A 15,030-nucleotide genomic window follows, 5' to 3' on the forward strand; every position below is an offset into this window, starting at 1 on the left:
TTCATGTCTTTTTGATAATGCAGCGATAAAGTAAACCTATCGCGTAATCATGTTTAATCACGCGGGAAAAAGTCAAATATTTCGTACCTCTTCCGAGCCTTGTAACTCCTTTGATCACGATGATTTGCAATAAGTCTGCAGTCTGGTCAGAATTATCGACATTTTTACCTAATGAATAAAAATGAAACGTATTACCTATCACGATGTACAGGGTGTGTGTTTATACATGACATAGGTACAAAAGGCGCGGAGAGATACTTAATATTAATATTTTAATAATAAACTGTCACCAACTAACTGTAAAAATTTTCTTGGATTAAAACTTTTCTCAGCGGACGAGTTTAGGACAAATATAGACGATTTTTAATGAATTTTGTCTAATGTAACATCCTGTAAATCGATAACATTGATTACGTATGATTTATCATACCGTCATATAAATCTAGTGAATCAGAATTATTGTTTTTTAACAGTTTCACACCGAAATCCTTTGACTACGGTTCAAGTTCCTAAAGCGATAAAGTGATTAGATTTCCTGCTTTTACCGGGATATTGTTTATTGAGTTTTTACCAATTTAAGAACTAACACAATGGCACCAGTAACAGAAGCTTTGTTGACTATCTCCTTCGGCGAGGGTCCGCACTGGGACGTAGAGGAACAAGCTCTTTACTACTGCAACTTTACAGACAACACAATCAATAAATACAATCCATTGACAAGGGAAAACACCTGTGCAGAGTTTGGTAAGGTTACCTGCGTAATTATTCATTAAAAGCAGGCGCACAATTTTGTCTAAACTATCTCCCAGTGCTGTGCGATTGTCGATTGTTTCGCAGCCATTCAACTGTTTAGTTGCACAACTATTACGAGTATGTGCCATATCATAGGAATCAAAGTGGGACTAAACAGTTGTGCGATAGTTTATTTTCAGGTGTGCTTGTTCTAAGACTATATCGTATTTTTTTATTCCAATCAAGTGAGGTAATCAATTTTAAATTTCCAGATGAGCACGTGTCATTTATCATACCGATTGAGGGCAAAAAGCATCACTTTCTCGGCGGGATGAGACGGGACATTGTCGAAATAGAATGGAACGGTGAGAATGACACCGCAAGAGTTGTCAGAATTGTGGCCCAAGTTGACGACGACAAACCTATCAATGTACTTAACGACGGAAAAGCGGATCCTAGAGGGCGATTGTACACTGGTAAATTCGTTTAATCAGATAATTAGTTATTTAACTAGTTTTACCATTTAGATTTAACTGAGATAAATTAAAAAGAGGCTAAAAACGAATGAAGTTGAAAAAAAGAGCTTAGAGATAGTCACATGTAGGCAAATTTGAAAGAGAAGAAAGATAGAATGAACGTTAATAAAAAGTAACGGACATATTTCTGCTTTCATTAACCCTCTTGTCAAGCTATTTACACATTAACGAATTCTAATTGCTATTTCTCACTCAATTTCAACAACTTTAATAAACTGTCCTCAACATTCTTATATTACTTAATGAATTTCTTTAATTGTTTTCAGGTACGTTAGGGTATAAACCTAGTGAGACAATCGTAATTGAGAACTTTATCCATGAAAACGGTTCACTGTATCGCTTGGATGTGGATAATCAGATTCACAAGTTGGACGCGGTCACTCTCGCCAATGGACTGGCTTGGGATATTGAAAGAAAGTATTTCTACTATGTAGACTCTATGGACGCTATTAGACGATATGATTATGATATAGAGACTGGAAATATTTGTAAGTTATTATTAATTATTATGTTAATTAATTATGTCTGACACTTCGGAATAATTTTATGTGGTACATTAATTTAGTTTGTTGAACATTTTATTGGTATTCCTTGTCTAATATCGACTTTTATGTTATTATTATAACTAATAGCCTTTTGTAAGGACAGCAAAATTAAAGTTGTGTTGATATCGTCATTAAAACATTTATTATTAAAATAAACATTGGCTTAGTTAATTTATTGTATTGAATCAATTGTTTTATTATTCCATAGCAAACTGTAAAAAAATATTTGTTGCTGCGGAACACGGACTTAAAGGACTTTGCGACGGAATGACCATAGACACGGATGGTAATCTATGGGTGGCTGTTTTTGAAGCCAGCAAGGTAAACTTATTTTTTAATCGATTGTCGAATTTGTTATTATTGTTACCACTGATTAAAAATTCCAATTAAATTCTGTTTTAATTCAGGTTGTTAAAATCGAAGGGGAAACCGGAAAATTGCTCCAAAAAGTAACGATACCTACGAGTGAAGTTACATCGGTTGCGTTTGGTGGATCGAACTTAGACATCTTGTATGTGACTTCTGGCAACACTCGGTGCAAAAAGCATCAAGCGGTGTGGGGCGCGGCTTTATATGAGGTCACAGGCCTCGGGGTTAAAAGATATGCACCTAATAAAGTTAAAATAAACTGAAAGTACTACTCAATTTGTGTAATTTATTTCCTTACGTATTACAAGATTAAATAGATTTAAAAAGTAGTAAACACATGCAGTAGAAACAGCTTAGATAACCAAAACCGTATCTCGGTATATGTGCTTCCGTATCCGTAGGTTGCCGCCATATTTTCAACTATAAAGACTGTAGGTTATTTTGACCTATTATTGTTATGAATACTTCAATAACTCAGTTGAATTAATTAAAGCGGTAATCTTATCACACTACTTACATGTAATAACATGTTCGTGACGTAGCAATCTCCATATTTGAATAGTTATTAGGTAGTACTATTTGTTTCTCTGTAAGCGTTCGATTATAAATACACTTGTAAGATAACGGCCGTATTTTGAGGTTATACATACGTATTTTTTATTATGATTAGTCAATCATCAAATATCAGCAAATGTGGACGCATTTACATGATAAGTCACATTTTCTACAATCTGCCCTAGTTTTGTTAAGGAAAAACAAGAGCTATTGATTTTTTTTTTGTATACATTTTAAACCTGGTAAGTACTTCATAATGACCTCATTTATTTATCATCATATTCCTCCTTATCCTACTCCCGTAAGGTCGGCGCGATAGGTTTTTGTCCACCACATATATCATACGTCACTTCAGTAATCAGTCATATTAGTTTATTTTTTTTATAATATAAGGTGGCAAACGAGCAAGCGGCCACCTGAATCCACCGAAATGGAAAGCGACCGCTGCCCATTGACATCCGCAATAGCAGATGCGTTCCCTACCCTTAATTGACGAAGGAGGAGACGCACATAAAGAGGATTACCCCTTCCTTTGCGTCCCCTCCGCCCTCAAGTCCACTTTTCCTTCCCATCGTTTCCTCTTAAGAAAAGGGTGGAAAGGGAAAGGGACTAAAATTAGGCCTCCGGCACTACACTCATCAGACAAAACGAGGAATTGCTTCCACTTCACGCCTGTTTTCTGTGTGGTCGTGGTATTGCACCGGGCGAGCCGACCTATGCGTGCGAAGATTTTGAAGCGGGCTCTACCACTATTTAATTTACGTATTCTGAATTTCGATATTTCCAGGCTTCTAACCTAACAAAACTATAGTTACAATGGTGGTCATAACAGAAGCAGTGACCATCTCCTTCGGCGAAGGCCCGCACTGGGATGTGGATGAACAGGTCCTGTACTATGTCAACTTCCTCGACAACACAATCAATAAATACAACCCTGCGACCAGGCAGAACAACAAGTCTAAACTAGGTAAATAATTTGTTAATTAATAATTAAATTAATTTAATCGAAACGTTTAACTAAGAAATAATTAACTACATTTATCGGATTAATTATTATTTTATTAAGTACATAATTAATTAATAGATTAAACATTACGATTTACAATTTGATTAAATTAATTTGGGTACAATTTTATTCATTGAATTAATTTATTAACATTCAAATTATGAAGGTATTTATAGCCCAGTTTCCAGAAACTTATACTTCCTTCGTGATTCCAATCGAGGGAAGAAAACATCGTTTCCTCTGCGGAATAAAACGTGACATAGTTGAAATAGAGTGGAAAGGAGATAACAAAAATGCGGTGGTCGTGCGGACTATTGCCAGTGTTGAAAAGGGCCGACCCGAAAACTTCTTGAATGACGGCAAAGCAGATCGTAAAGGACGATTGATCACAGGTAGGTTAACAAGTTTGAATTCTTAAAATAATGACCACAACATAATATTATACAAAATATACCTTTGTATTTTAGGAACGTTAGGTGGTAACCCTGACTGCGAAAATCTGGATGACATGATACTCCCCGAAAAAGGTTCTTTGTACAGAATAGATAGCGATGGCCAAGTAAATAAATTGGATGATAAAATCACCATCTCCAACGGCTTGGCATGGGATGCAGAAGGAAAAACTTTGTATCTTGTAGACTCTATGGATTGTATTAGAAGATACGACTATGACATTGAAACGGGAAATATATGTAAGTAATTTAGATTAAATTAGACAAATTGAAGAATTATCTACTATTTCTCTTGAAAATTAAACGTGTTTCAGATTATGTTTTTAATAATTTTTTTTCCTATCGACAGCAAACTGCCGAAAATTATTCGTCCCCAAAGATTACGGGATCAAAGGAATATGTGATGGCCTGACCATAGACACAGATGACAATCTCTGGGTTGCCGTATATCAAGGGGGGCAGGTAAAAACATTACATACTTTAATATTGAATTTACTTTATAATTTTAGTCGAAACCTAACTTTAACTTTACATAGCAGTTTTTTAATTTTTAAATAGTTTTTAATTGGTAAACGATTTTTACAGATTTTAAAAATTAACGGCAAAACTGGCGAAATCCTACAAGAAGTGACAATGCCAACGATGGACGTATCCTCACTTACTTTCGGCGGAGCTAATCTGGACATCCTGTATGTTACATCTTGCAATGTCCAATGGGAGAGGAAGGAACCTGAGTGGGGAGCGGCTATCTACCAAGTGGAAGGACTGGGTGTCCGGGGATATCCTGCATTTAAAATTAAATTATATAGTTGAAATCAAATTTTCTTTTTATTAATCTATACTTCTGCACTTAATGTCAGCAACCACAACATCTTTTTGAATACCGAGTTCTTTTATAAAAACCCCTACACTTACGACTCGCTTTATGCTATATATTTTCACGCTATTAAACTTAGGAGGTAAAGAAATTAAAAGAAACCCTAATGTGGGTAATGGACCAGAAACTACAAGCTGCCAACATTAAGGAAGCAAGGTTATTATGGTAATGGTAATTTATACATATGTAATTGAGAATTTGACAAATGTAAACGATAAAATAAAGTTTTTACAATGTCATGCGGACGAAGTCGCACGGCAACAGCTAGTTTTGAATAAATCGTCTTGCGGAAAAGGAACGAAAACGATTTCATACGATAACCGAAAACAGTAATGATCTGCCTTTTATAAGAGATTTATAATCGGCCCAGTAGTTTTTGAGTTATTTCAATACATACAAAAATACAAATCTTTCCTCTTTATAATATCTGCCTTTTATAAGAGACTAGTAGACTACACAGTTATGCGATAGTTGAATCAAAGGTGTGTACGCGCTTTAATAATTCATCACTTATCAAGACATGTACAAATTCGTTACAAGTAAAAGGTCAATCATTGAATCATCATATCACGTTTGATTTAAATATAGCAAATAGATACATTAAATATCTATATCTGTTATCTATACTAATATTATAAAGAGAAAATATTTGTATTTTCATATGTATTTAATTCACGCAAAAACTACTGGACCGATTTTAACAATTCTTTCATCATTAGAAACTACCTTTCTAATGGTGAAAGAATTTTTGAGTTATATCTTTTTATTTTTAATTTCACATCGACGAAGTCACCAGCAACAGCTAGTGTTAGATAAAAATAAAGTCAAAAGTCAATGTGTTCGTGTATTGAACCGAAGTTTGATAGCGTACTTTATTTATAAGAAGACGTCTTTGAGGTAAATAGGAACTTACGACACGATTATGTAAGTGTTTGGTTTATTTTAAGTAATTAGCGATATCTTTTCATTTTTATAGCATTTAATCTTGTCAATGTTTAGTATAACTGCTTATATGTTTTGATTTTTCAAATCAATTTTTATTGACGGATATACAGAACATTGAAATCAGTTGATTTTGTTATGTTATTAATAACTATTATCTACTTATGTTGAACAATGACATTATCCTAGCAATAAATAAAGGCAAAAACAAAATGGCACCCGTAACAGAAGCAGTGCTGACAATTTCCTTCGGTGAGGGCCCGCACTGGGACGACGAGGAGAAAGTTCTGTATTACATGAACTTTATGGAAAGTTCAATAAATAAATATAACCCAGAAACCGGACATAAAACTAGAACGGAACTCGGTAATTAATATGATAATTGTTTAGTAAATTTTCGGTAATTGGTATTTAATACTTTTTAATTACTACTTTGTTACGCATCTTCATGAACATTGTAAATCGCTAGATGGCGCTGTCTTTAAAAAAATGTTTTTCCGTAATAACTTCATACTTCTCTTATTCCGTTACTGCAAAAGGCATCCTAAGCTACCTATTTAATTTTGCCTTTCAATAGATCAGTTCCCAGACACATATACATCTTTTCTCATCCCAATCGAGGGTAAAAAGCACCGTTTTCTCGGCGCTTTAAAACGTGACATCGTCGAAATAGAATGGAGAGGAGGCAATGAGAAAGCGGTCGTTGTGCGGACTATTGCCAAACTTGACCAGGATAAACCTGATAATATTACAAACGACGGCAAAGCGGACCCTAGGGGACGACTGTTTACTGGTGAGATTATAAATTTTAATTATTCAATAATCAATTACAATAACTAATCAAAAAGAATAAAAACAACAGCAATTTATGGTCCCTTTTAATACCTACCATTATTTTCCTTTTAGGAACATTTGGTTTTAACCCCTCGGGTAAAAATCTAAATGAGATGATACTCCCAGGACGAGGATCTTTATATCGAATGGATACCGACGGCAAGGTTCACAAATTGGAAGAAAATATCACGATCTCTAACGGACTGGCGTGGGACAGAGACGGAAAGACTTTATACTACGTCGACTCTATGGACAGTATTAGAAGATACGATTACGATATAGAGACAGGAAATATATGTTAGTTTTTACTCAAATCGTTAAATTAAGTGAATCTTAAATACTGACCTATTTAATTAATATTTCATATTAATATTTAATGGAATTAAGTCCGCTACAGACCCAAAAATCTGAAAAATTGTTACAGAGAGCTTTATTTTAAATGCTTATAATTTTTTTTTCTATTCACAGCAAACTGCCAAAAGTTATTCGTCCCGAAAGATCACGGAATCAAAGGAATATGTGATGGCCTGACCATAGACACGGAAGATAACCTCTGGGTTGCCGTATACGAAGGAAGCTTGGTAAAGATTCAACACAACTTTATTACAATATTTGAAATTATTATTACACTAATTAGAAATCTGTACTTACAGGGGTTCGTTACTAAATAAATCTATTTAAAATCCATTACATAAAGATTGATTGACATAATTTTGAGGTTAACATACACTGAAAATTTAATTACTCTGAGAAATCATTATTATTATGCAAAATTATCGAATAACAACCAAACGATTCTATAAATATTTTCAGGTATTAAAAATTGACGGAAAAACCGGTGCAATTTTACAAAAAGTCACCATTCCTAATAGCGAGGTGACGTCCCTTGCGTTTGGCGGAGACAACCTGGACATCCTCTACGTTACCACTGGGAACGGCCGCTGGAAGAAGACTGAGACAGAGTGGGGAGCAGCGCTTTACGAGATAAAAGGACTGGGAGTCAGGGGATTTCCTGCATTTAAAGCTAAAATCAACTAAATGAAACCTTTTTTTTGTAATTTGTTGTTTTTTAATAACTAATTTTTATCTATGTCCCACATTTACGGTATGCGACACTTATAAAAAATGAAACAAAACATCCAGTAAACATTTTATTTATTTAAAAAATGGTATAAACAAATATTTAGTGTAAATAAGTGATTAATATGAACAAATTTACTTACATTTATTGATATAAGGATAAAAACTATTATAAAAACTTTATACTTAATAAATATTAGCACCTTACATGTCTTTTATATTTTTTTCTAATAAGTCTTTTAAAATTTCTTTGGTCGTTAAACCTAAACATAGTTCAAAACATTGAGATAAATTTTATCACTTCAAAGTGAAAATAAATTTTAGTTAAAAGATAATTTACCAAAACTTTATAAGTTATCTTTGATATTGCTTTTCTCAAAAGTAGTAATTCCTAAATTAATTTAGTGAAAAAAATGTTACAACTTTAACCCATCCCTTGAAAATGTCTTTAGTGCTTTAAAAAATAAAAATTAAATGCATTTAAGGCAGTTTAAAATTGACATTGGGATGACCTTTAACACCCAAGCCGAACACCATAAAGGTTGAACCGCAAGGAGGTTTCTGCTCCTCTGTTATAAACATACTGGCAGTTGTAACAAACAGAACATCCAAATTAGGTCCTCCAAAGGTCACAGAGGTAACCTGTTTAGCTGGTATTGGTACCCTTTGCAGTACAGTACCAGCTTTTGGGTCAATTTTAAGAACACAAGACCCATTGAAGATGGCAACCCATATATTACCATCAGTATCTATAGTCATGCCATCAGCAAGACCATCAATATTATTCTTTTTTAAATCAAAGACATATTTCAGATTGGCTGAAAAAAAGAGTTTGTTAACTGGTTGAAAAATTAACATGGTACAATCTTACTAATGTCATAAATGAGAAAGTTTAGATGGATGGATGGATATTTACTATGTATCTCCAGAACAACTCAATGGATCTTGATGAAATTTGACACAGATGTAGAACATAGTGTGGAACACATCAGCTACTTAATTTGTTTCTTTTTGTGTATGTGCAAAGTGAACAAAAAGAGAGGAACTTACAAATGTCTCCGGTATCCACATCGTAATCATATCTTCGGATCTTGGACTCCAGTGAATCATTATAATACATTGCTTTTTCTCTCAAATCCCAAGCGAGACCATTGGAAATACTGATCCCGCTACACATCTTAACAATTCCTCGTCTATCCACTCTGAATAGTGAACCTTTCTCCATGTCGAAATTGCCCGGAGGATCCTCACAGCCCATAGTACCTAAAAGAAATGTAATATAAATGAAATTATGTATAGAATATAGACATTGTAGTGTGAAAAGTAATGTGTAAATTCTAGATTTTCTATTGTTAATTGCACAAAAATCCAAAACAATAAAAAATACTGCCTATAGTTCATAACCTATAAATCTATCCAACTACATACTAATTCAAAATAAAATTCTTAATTGTTAATTAACATAGCAAAGTCAATTTCTGCAACTTTGTATATTTGACATTTACCAGCAAACAATCTTCCTTTAGGATCAGCTTTCCCATCATTTATCCTGGTTGTTGGTACATCTTGGTCCACTTCTCCCAATTCCTTAACAACTTTGACTGTACTCCCATCTTTGCCATCCCATTGGATCACCAAGAACTTCCTCTCCACACCCACCACAAACTGGTCATCTGTACCATCTACAGGCAATATGAAACCAACACGCCCATCTGGAAACATTTTTACATTAATAAACCCATCAAGGGAAATCACAGTAGTTATAGATGGATGGATGTTTGTTAGGAATTATCTCCAGAATGGCTAAATGGATCTCAATGAAGTTGGGCACTGATGTAAAAATACTCTGGAAGAACACATAGGCTATTCATCTAGATTTAAACATTTCAGCAACCATAATAACATACCTAATGTAGTTTTGGTGTGCTCTCCTGTAGTAGGTACATATTTATTAATAGTCTTCATATTGATATCCACAAAGTAAAGAGCCTGTTGCTTGTCATCCCAGTGAGGACCCTCTCCCAAAACTACTGGGTCAACGATTTTCTGCACGGATACCGACATCTAGAGGTCACAGCAAAAATAATTAAACCAAATATTACTTATTTAAAAGTAATGTATTAAACAACCTTCAATAAAATATCACCATGTATTTGTATTTAAATGAGACTAAAAATAACTTACTCTCACGATCGTTGCACACGAAGAGCCCGAACTTAATAAAAATCTTTATTTTATTGCTACTTTATATTTCATGTATCCTTATCGCACTTGCAACAACAGTTCTTTTGAGAGGCAATTAAGACGCTTTGATAACTTTCTGTACTCAATATTACAATAATTACATACACAACAAGTGCATTTTATCTCTTATCTTATCATGACAATTGACAACAGGACAACATGAGAACAGACAAGGATGGACGTGTGTAAATCAGTTTAGAACCAGTCCAACTGATCAGTTCACATAGTCTTCAGCCATTAAACTGCAACTCAACAAAGAATTCACCAGCTCGCAGCTCAACGCAGAGTAATATAATAATGGGAGTCAACAAGACGTGAACAGTCCCGAGATTCGCAGCTCATGGATATAATTCCTTTATACAGGTACAAATTGAGCTGATCTGTAAATCTGCGATCTCTTTCATTCGTGTGAACTGTGAGCTGATCATCAATTTTAGATGAGTCATGACTAGACAGTAGATACGATAAATCAAGGTCATAAATGTGAAAATAAGAAGAGCAATAGTAGTGTTGCCAAATAGTTGACCTGTGATCAACCGGCGGATTATTATTTAAACTATCCTTGCCTATATAACTATGTAATATAATTTGAATTAGAAAGTCATGTTTAATTATTACATTATGGACTGCCTAATTGTGTGCATGTTTACATTAATTTGCAAGTAAAATATAATCGTGTCGTAAAAACAATAATGAGTAATTAACTCACACTTCATTCAAATAAAATACATAATAATTGTATCAAGTCAAGTTTAATCTTAACAATTTAAAACAAATATTTAAATTTACATTTGAGGTTTCTTTTTATTGGAAATCTTACTTAAATGCCGACAAATTTTTTTCTTCAATTCCTTTTGCCTCTTCAATTTCCGCCACTCTTCTTCTTCTATTTGTTTCTTATGCTTTTGTAACCTGTCTGCTGTTGCTTCTTTTTCCTTTTGCTTCTTTTGTTCAAAGTTTGTTTTCAACATCTTCATAACATTTGATACCTTCTGCTCATGTGGGCTTTTAATAACTGCTATTCTGTCTTTAAATATATTTTTAGCTTTAACACCAGATAAAGTCGTTTTACGTTCTTTAGGTTTAAATCTATAGGGCAGTCCTTTTTGCAATACTTTAGGGATAACCAAAGGTTTGAATACCTTTGGATCCCTTTTTATACTAGTGTACATAGAATCAGTATTAGCGTCATTTTGAATGTTACGTTCTCTTTTTAATTGACCTTTAGTTTTCATACCTTGCCAAGCATTTTTATTTCCAGCGGGTAATAATAAATTGACCACAGGAGCGTAAAACTTCGTTACATCCACTTTGAACCATGTGCGGCAAAATATGATATCACTCATAAGAATCTTATCTTCAAATGTCGCGCGGAATGCACCTTCAGGTTTATTTAAAGCTTTTTTAATTTGACCTCTGATTCCAGATACAGTTTTAACTCTGGCACCCTCAAATTTCGCCACCTCCAATGTGGTAGTAAACATATCTTTTATGAATGCAGTCTTTTTGTATATTTTCAATGGAGTTCCAACTAATTTGAGTTTCTTCACAATTTGTGTAGATTTATTAATTTCGTTAACACTGCCTGTAGCTGCTATTCTAAATCCTAACTGTTTTATCTCATTAGGGTTATTATTGACTGTTTGAAGAGCTAAGAAGCCTGTATTTTGTGGGGTTATTGGCCCATAGAAGTGCATATTACATGTAACATGCTCTGGAGTATATTTCAAATACCTACATTTCAAGTCATCCTCTATCTTGGAATAAATAGGAAGACTTTGGAACCGACGCCAACCCAACGATATTATAAGAGGATCGTTTGTTTTAAGTATCTTCTTGTACCATCTGTGTTTTTTGACTTTACAAGATACAAAACCTATGTTCTGCTCTGCCATGTTCAGCGCACCAATGAGTATTGGATAACTGGCATCGAAATTAGTGACAAATTCAGAAGGCATATCTTTGAACAGCATTCGAACATATAACCCTGGTCTAAAGCCCTCCACCTCAACTCTTAAGCCACTGTCAAGATTCTCGAAAACGGATTTATTTAACTCAGACTGTTTAAGAGCTTCTGCTTTAAGACTTTCGTAATAAGAATGGTCACCTTTTATTCTATGATCATCAGGGTTGTCATACTCTGAATCAAATTTTGCTTTAAGCTTTAATTTCTTTTCGAGAATTTCAGACTTCGTTGGCTCCGCTTTACGTTTTGTGCCCGATGCCTCATCAGGTACCTCATCTGAAACATCTTTATTGATGTGCTTTTCTCCTGTTTCCAGATCTTCAAAGTCACCATAAAGTTCCTCATCACCATCACTTGCGTCATCTAGTTTCAAAAGTTCTGAAGCATCTTCATCAGGCAATCTCTTACCAGTTACAAAATTCTTCATAAGGAATTGTTTATTAATTTCATTTGTCCAATCCTTTAGGTCTGGTTTGCTGTTTGAATAAAAATAGGAACATTCATCAACATCCTGCTGCTCTTTCTGCTTTTGTCTTTTCTTCTGTGTGCTTGTTACTTTTTTAAACAAACCACCAATTTCTTCATCTTCACTGTCACTTGCATCATTTTTTTGTACTTTATTTTTATTACCTATTTCATAATCCCCATAAACCAGCTTCATTATATTCTTTGAAGTCTTTTGTCTTTCAAAGTACGCCATTGTCGCTTTCTCTTCTAGTTTTTCTTTCCATTTAGCATTAAAATCTGCATCATCATCAGAGTTTTCTTTGTCTGAATTATTTTCATCACCATTTTCTGGTTCATCACCCTCTGCTTCAGAACCCGAGTTGTTATCCCATGGCAGTTTGTTTCCATCAACTTCTTTATCGTTTTCTTCTATACCACTATCACTACCTGATTCATCATTATCACCTTCATCACTGGATGAATCAGAATCTTCTTTTTTATCATTTTGTAGATATTCATCATCTTTGATCATATCTGGATATATAACAGCTCCTCCACTAAACAGTTTAAAACCTGATTCCTGCATTTGTTCATCAAGTGTTTCCTTTGTTTCAACAACATTTTTAATTAATTCCTTTTTTTCATTTGTTTCCTCATCTTGTTTATGAGAATGTGAACCAAGAAGCTCAATATATACTGCATCTTTATCATACACAATGCCGCCAACACCAGAAAATGGGGCGTAAATCTGTCTCTCTCTTTCCATTAAGTGGCGTTTCTTTTCCCTGTTAGGTAGTGGACAAGGATCTGGTAAGTATGATAGTTCACTTATCTTCATATCTCCTACACCTGTAAATATAATTAAATCAGGTGTAAATAAAAAAATTAGGACTTAAGTTATGAATTTTCAAAATTCCAACTACTTCTAACAATTAACTTATTAAAACTTTCGTGAGACATTATACTATATAAATTATAACACGGCTAAACTCACGTGATAACATTTGGTGTAGGCACCGTCAGTTCATTGACCGTCGCGACGCGATAGCGAGTATATCAGATTAATCACTCACCCTGAAGAAGGACCCCCAACGAAACTGTCGGTGCCTACACCGAATGTTATCACGTGAGTTTAGCCGTGTTATAATTTATATACTTCTAACAAATACAAAAAGTTTACAATATTAATAAATGAGAAGTTGAGGTCAGTTCTGATAGGTATAACTGATGTGTCAAATTGATCAATTAAATGTGTGCATGTGTAAACTTTAACTAAAAAGTTAGATTCATCAATAGAATCTATCAATTCGAACTGAGCAAATTGGAAGCTAACTATTGAAAAATTGTTATCTCTTATAATGTTGAGTTTACAAAGGGGTGTATAAAAAATTACCTACCTGCAATGTGTACCACGGCTTCTTTCATTAATGGTACACCCCTGACATATCCATACAGTACCACATCTCTGTTCACTTTGGGATCCTTCCTTATAATCTCTTGACTAGTAATGTCTTCTAAACGGTCCGCTAAGATATAGGCATGTGTCATACGCCAACTTAAAGGCCTAAATTTCATCACAGATATAAATCTGGACAGATTTTTGATCTCATTTCTCAAGTATTCTCCATGAACTATACCAGAGAGGTAGAATAATTTAGCCCCTGGATACACTTCTGTCCAAAAGCGATGTTTCAATGTCTTCTTTGTGGTTTTCAAAGTTTTTGCATTCTTAATCATGTCAAGATGTGTAAGTACACCCATGATTTTTGGCATACCATGCACTTGGCATATGTTAAGGAATTCGAATATCTCCATTTCGAAGCCGAAACTGGCGTCACACAAAAGTAGAACTAAATCTGCACATTTTGCTATATCTATCATAGAATTAATGTCGTTGTTACATTCAATCAATGTTAAGCGACGTTTCTTTGATGTGACTATAGTAATCGGGCCGTTAGTACTTGTTACGTTAGTTTTTATGAAGCTTTTAATTAAGTTATTTATGAGTGTTGTCTTGCCTACACGAGGGGGACCGACAACTGCTACTACTATCGGCGGTGGCTCCAACGGCGTCTTGTCCACTTGTGGGATATGCTGCTTCTTGGAAATAACATCCTCACGTCTTCTAAACTGCCTTTCAGCTCGTACAGCAGACTGGATAGCAAATGCCTTCGGGTTTCTCTGTCTAGCACTTAGGTTAGATTGATCGACTGCATTTTTTTTCTTCTTCTTATCAGCCTTCCGTCCGGCACGTTTCGCATGATGCGATTTCTTTTTATCAAAGATGGCTTCGTCAGCCATTTTCACATAATAACTGGACTTAAACTATACCAAATATCCAAGCATGATTTTGTAAACAACGTCAATCATGTCCACATGGATGTTGACAATTGACAATAGTTGACAAATTGACAATGACATTTCTAACACCAGTGTGTCCAGTTT

General features: G+C 34.4%; 5 protein-coding genes across 5 annotated transcripts; 3 read left to right on the plus strand and 2 right to left on the minus strand.

Annotated features, from left to right (window-relative positions):
* The first annotated feature begins 486 nt into the window (after positions 1-486).
* On the plus strand, positions 487-2,445 carry LOC106103945 (regucalcin-like). The gene is made up of 5 exons (XM_013283863.1): positions 487-744; positions 1,005-1,208; positions 1,535-1,756; positions 2,022-2,134; positions 2,221-2,445. The coding sequence occupies exons 1-5, from the start codon at positions 591-593 to the stop codon at positions 2,443-2,445; spliced, it is 918 nt and encodes a 305-aa protein (XP_013139317.1). The 5' UTR covers positions 487-590.
* Positions 2,446-2,847: 402 nt separating this feature from the next.
* On the plus strand, positions 2,848-5,219 carry LOC106103946 (regucalcin-like). The gene is made up of 7 exons (XM_013283864.1): positions 2,848-2,979; positions 3,525-3,704; positions 3,920-4,135; positions 4,211-4,435; positions 4,545-4,657; positions 4,781-5,003; positions 5,197-5,219. Exons 2-7 carry the CDS (start codon positions 3,554-3,556, stop codon positions 5,217-5,219), a joined length of 951 nt encoding a protein of 316 aa, XP_013139318.1. The 5' UTR covers positions 2,848-2,979; positions 3,525-3,553.
* A 724-nt stretch (positions 5,220-5,943) lies between these two features.
* Positions 5,944-7,961, plus strand: LOC106103985 (regucalcin-like). Its single transcript, XM_013283911.1, has 6 exons — positions 5,944-5,996; positions 6,204-6,380; positions 6,592-6,807; positions 6,921-7,145; positions 7,317-7,429; positions 7,662-7,961. The coding sequence occupies exons 2-6, from the start codon at positions 6,227-6,229 to the stop codon at positions 7,884-7,886; spliced, it is 933 nt and encodes a 310-aa protein (XP_013139365.1). The 5' UTR covers positions 5,944-5,996; positions 6,204-6,226; the 3' UTR covers positions 7,887-7,961.
* Positions 7,962-7,986: 25 nt separating this feature from the next.
* Positions 7,987-10,527, minus strand: LOC106103986 (regucalcin-like). The gene is made up of 5 exons (XM_013283912.1): positions 10,113-10,527; positions 9,836-9,992; positions 9,434-9,640; positions 8,979-9,191; positions 7,987-8,746 (listed from the first exon to the last, which is right to left on the minus strand). Exons 2-5 carry the CDS (start codon positions 9,990-9,992, stop codon positions 8,409-8,411), a joined length of 915 nt encoding a protein of 304 aa, XP_013139366.1. The 5' UTR covers positions 10,113-10,527; the 3' UTR covers positions 7,987-8,408.
* A 378-nt stretch (positions 10,528-10,905) lies between these two features.
* LOC106103983 (pre-rRNA-processing protein TSR1 homolog) lies at positions 10,906-14,981 on the minus strand. The gene is made up of 2 exons (XM_013283905.1): positions 13,983-14,981; positions 10,906-13,434 (listed from the first exon to the last, which is right to left on the minus strand). The coding sequence occupies exons 1-2, from the start codon at positions 14,884-14,886 to the stop codon at positions 10,958-10,960; spliced, it is 3,381 nt and encodes a 1,126-aa protein (XP_013139359.1). The 5' UTR covers positions 14,887-14,981; the 3' UTR covers positions 10,906-10,957.
* Between the last annotated feature and the right edge of the window lie 49 nt (positions 14,982-15,030).

Source organism: Papilio polytes, unplaced genomic scaffold (genome assembly GCF_000836215.1).
Source record: "Papilio polytes unplaced genomic scaffold, Ppol_1.0 DF823692.1, whole genome shotgun sequence".
NCBI lineage: Eukaryota > Metazoa > Arthropoda > Insecta > Lepidoptera > Papilionidae > Papilio > Papilio polytes.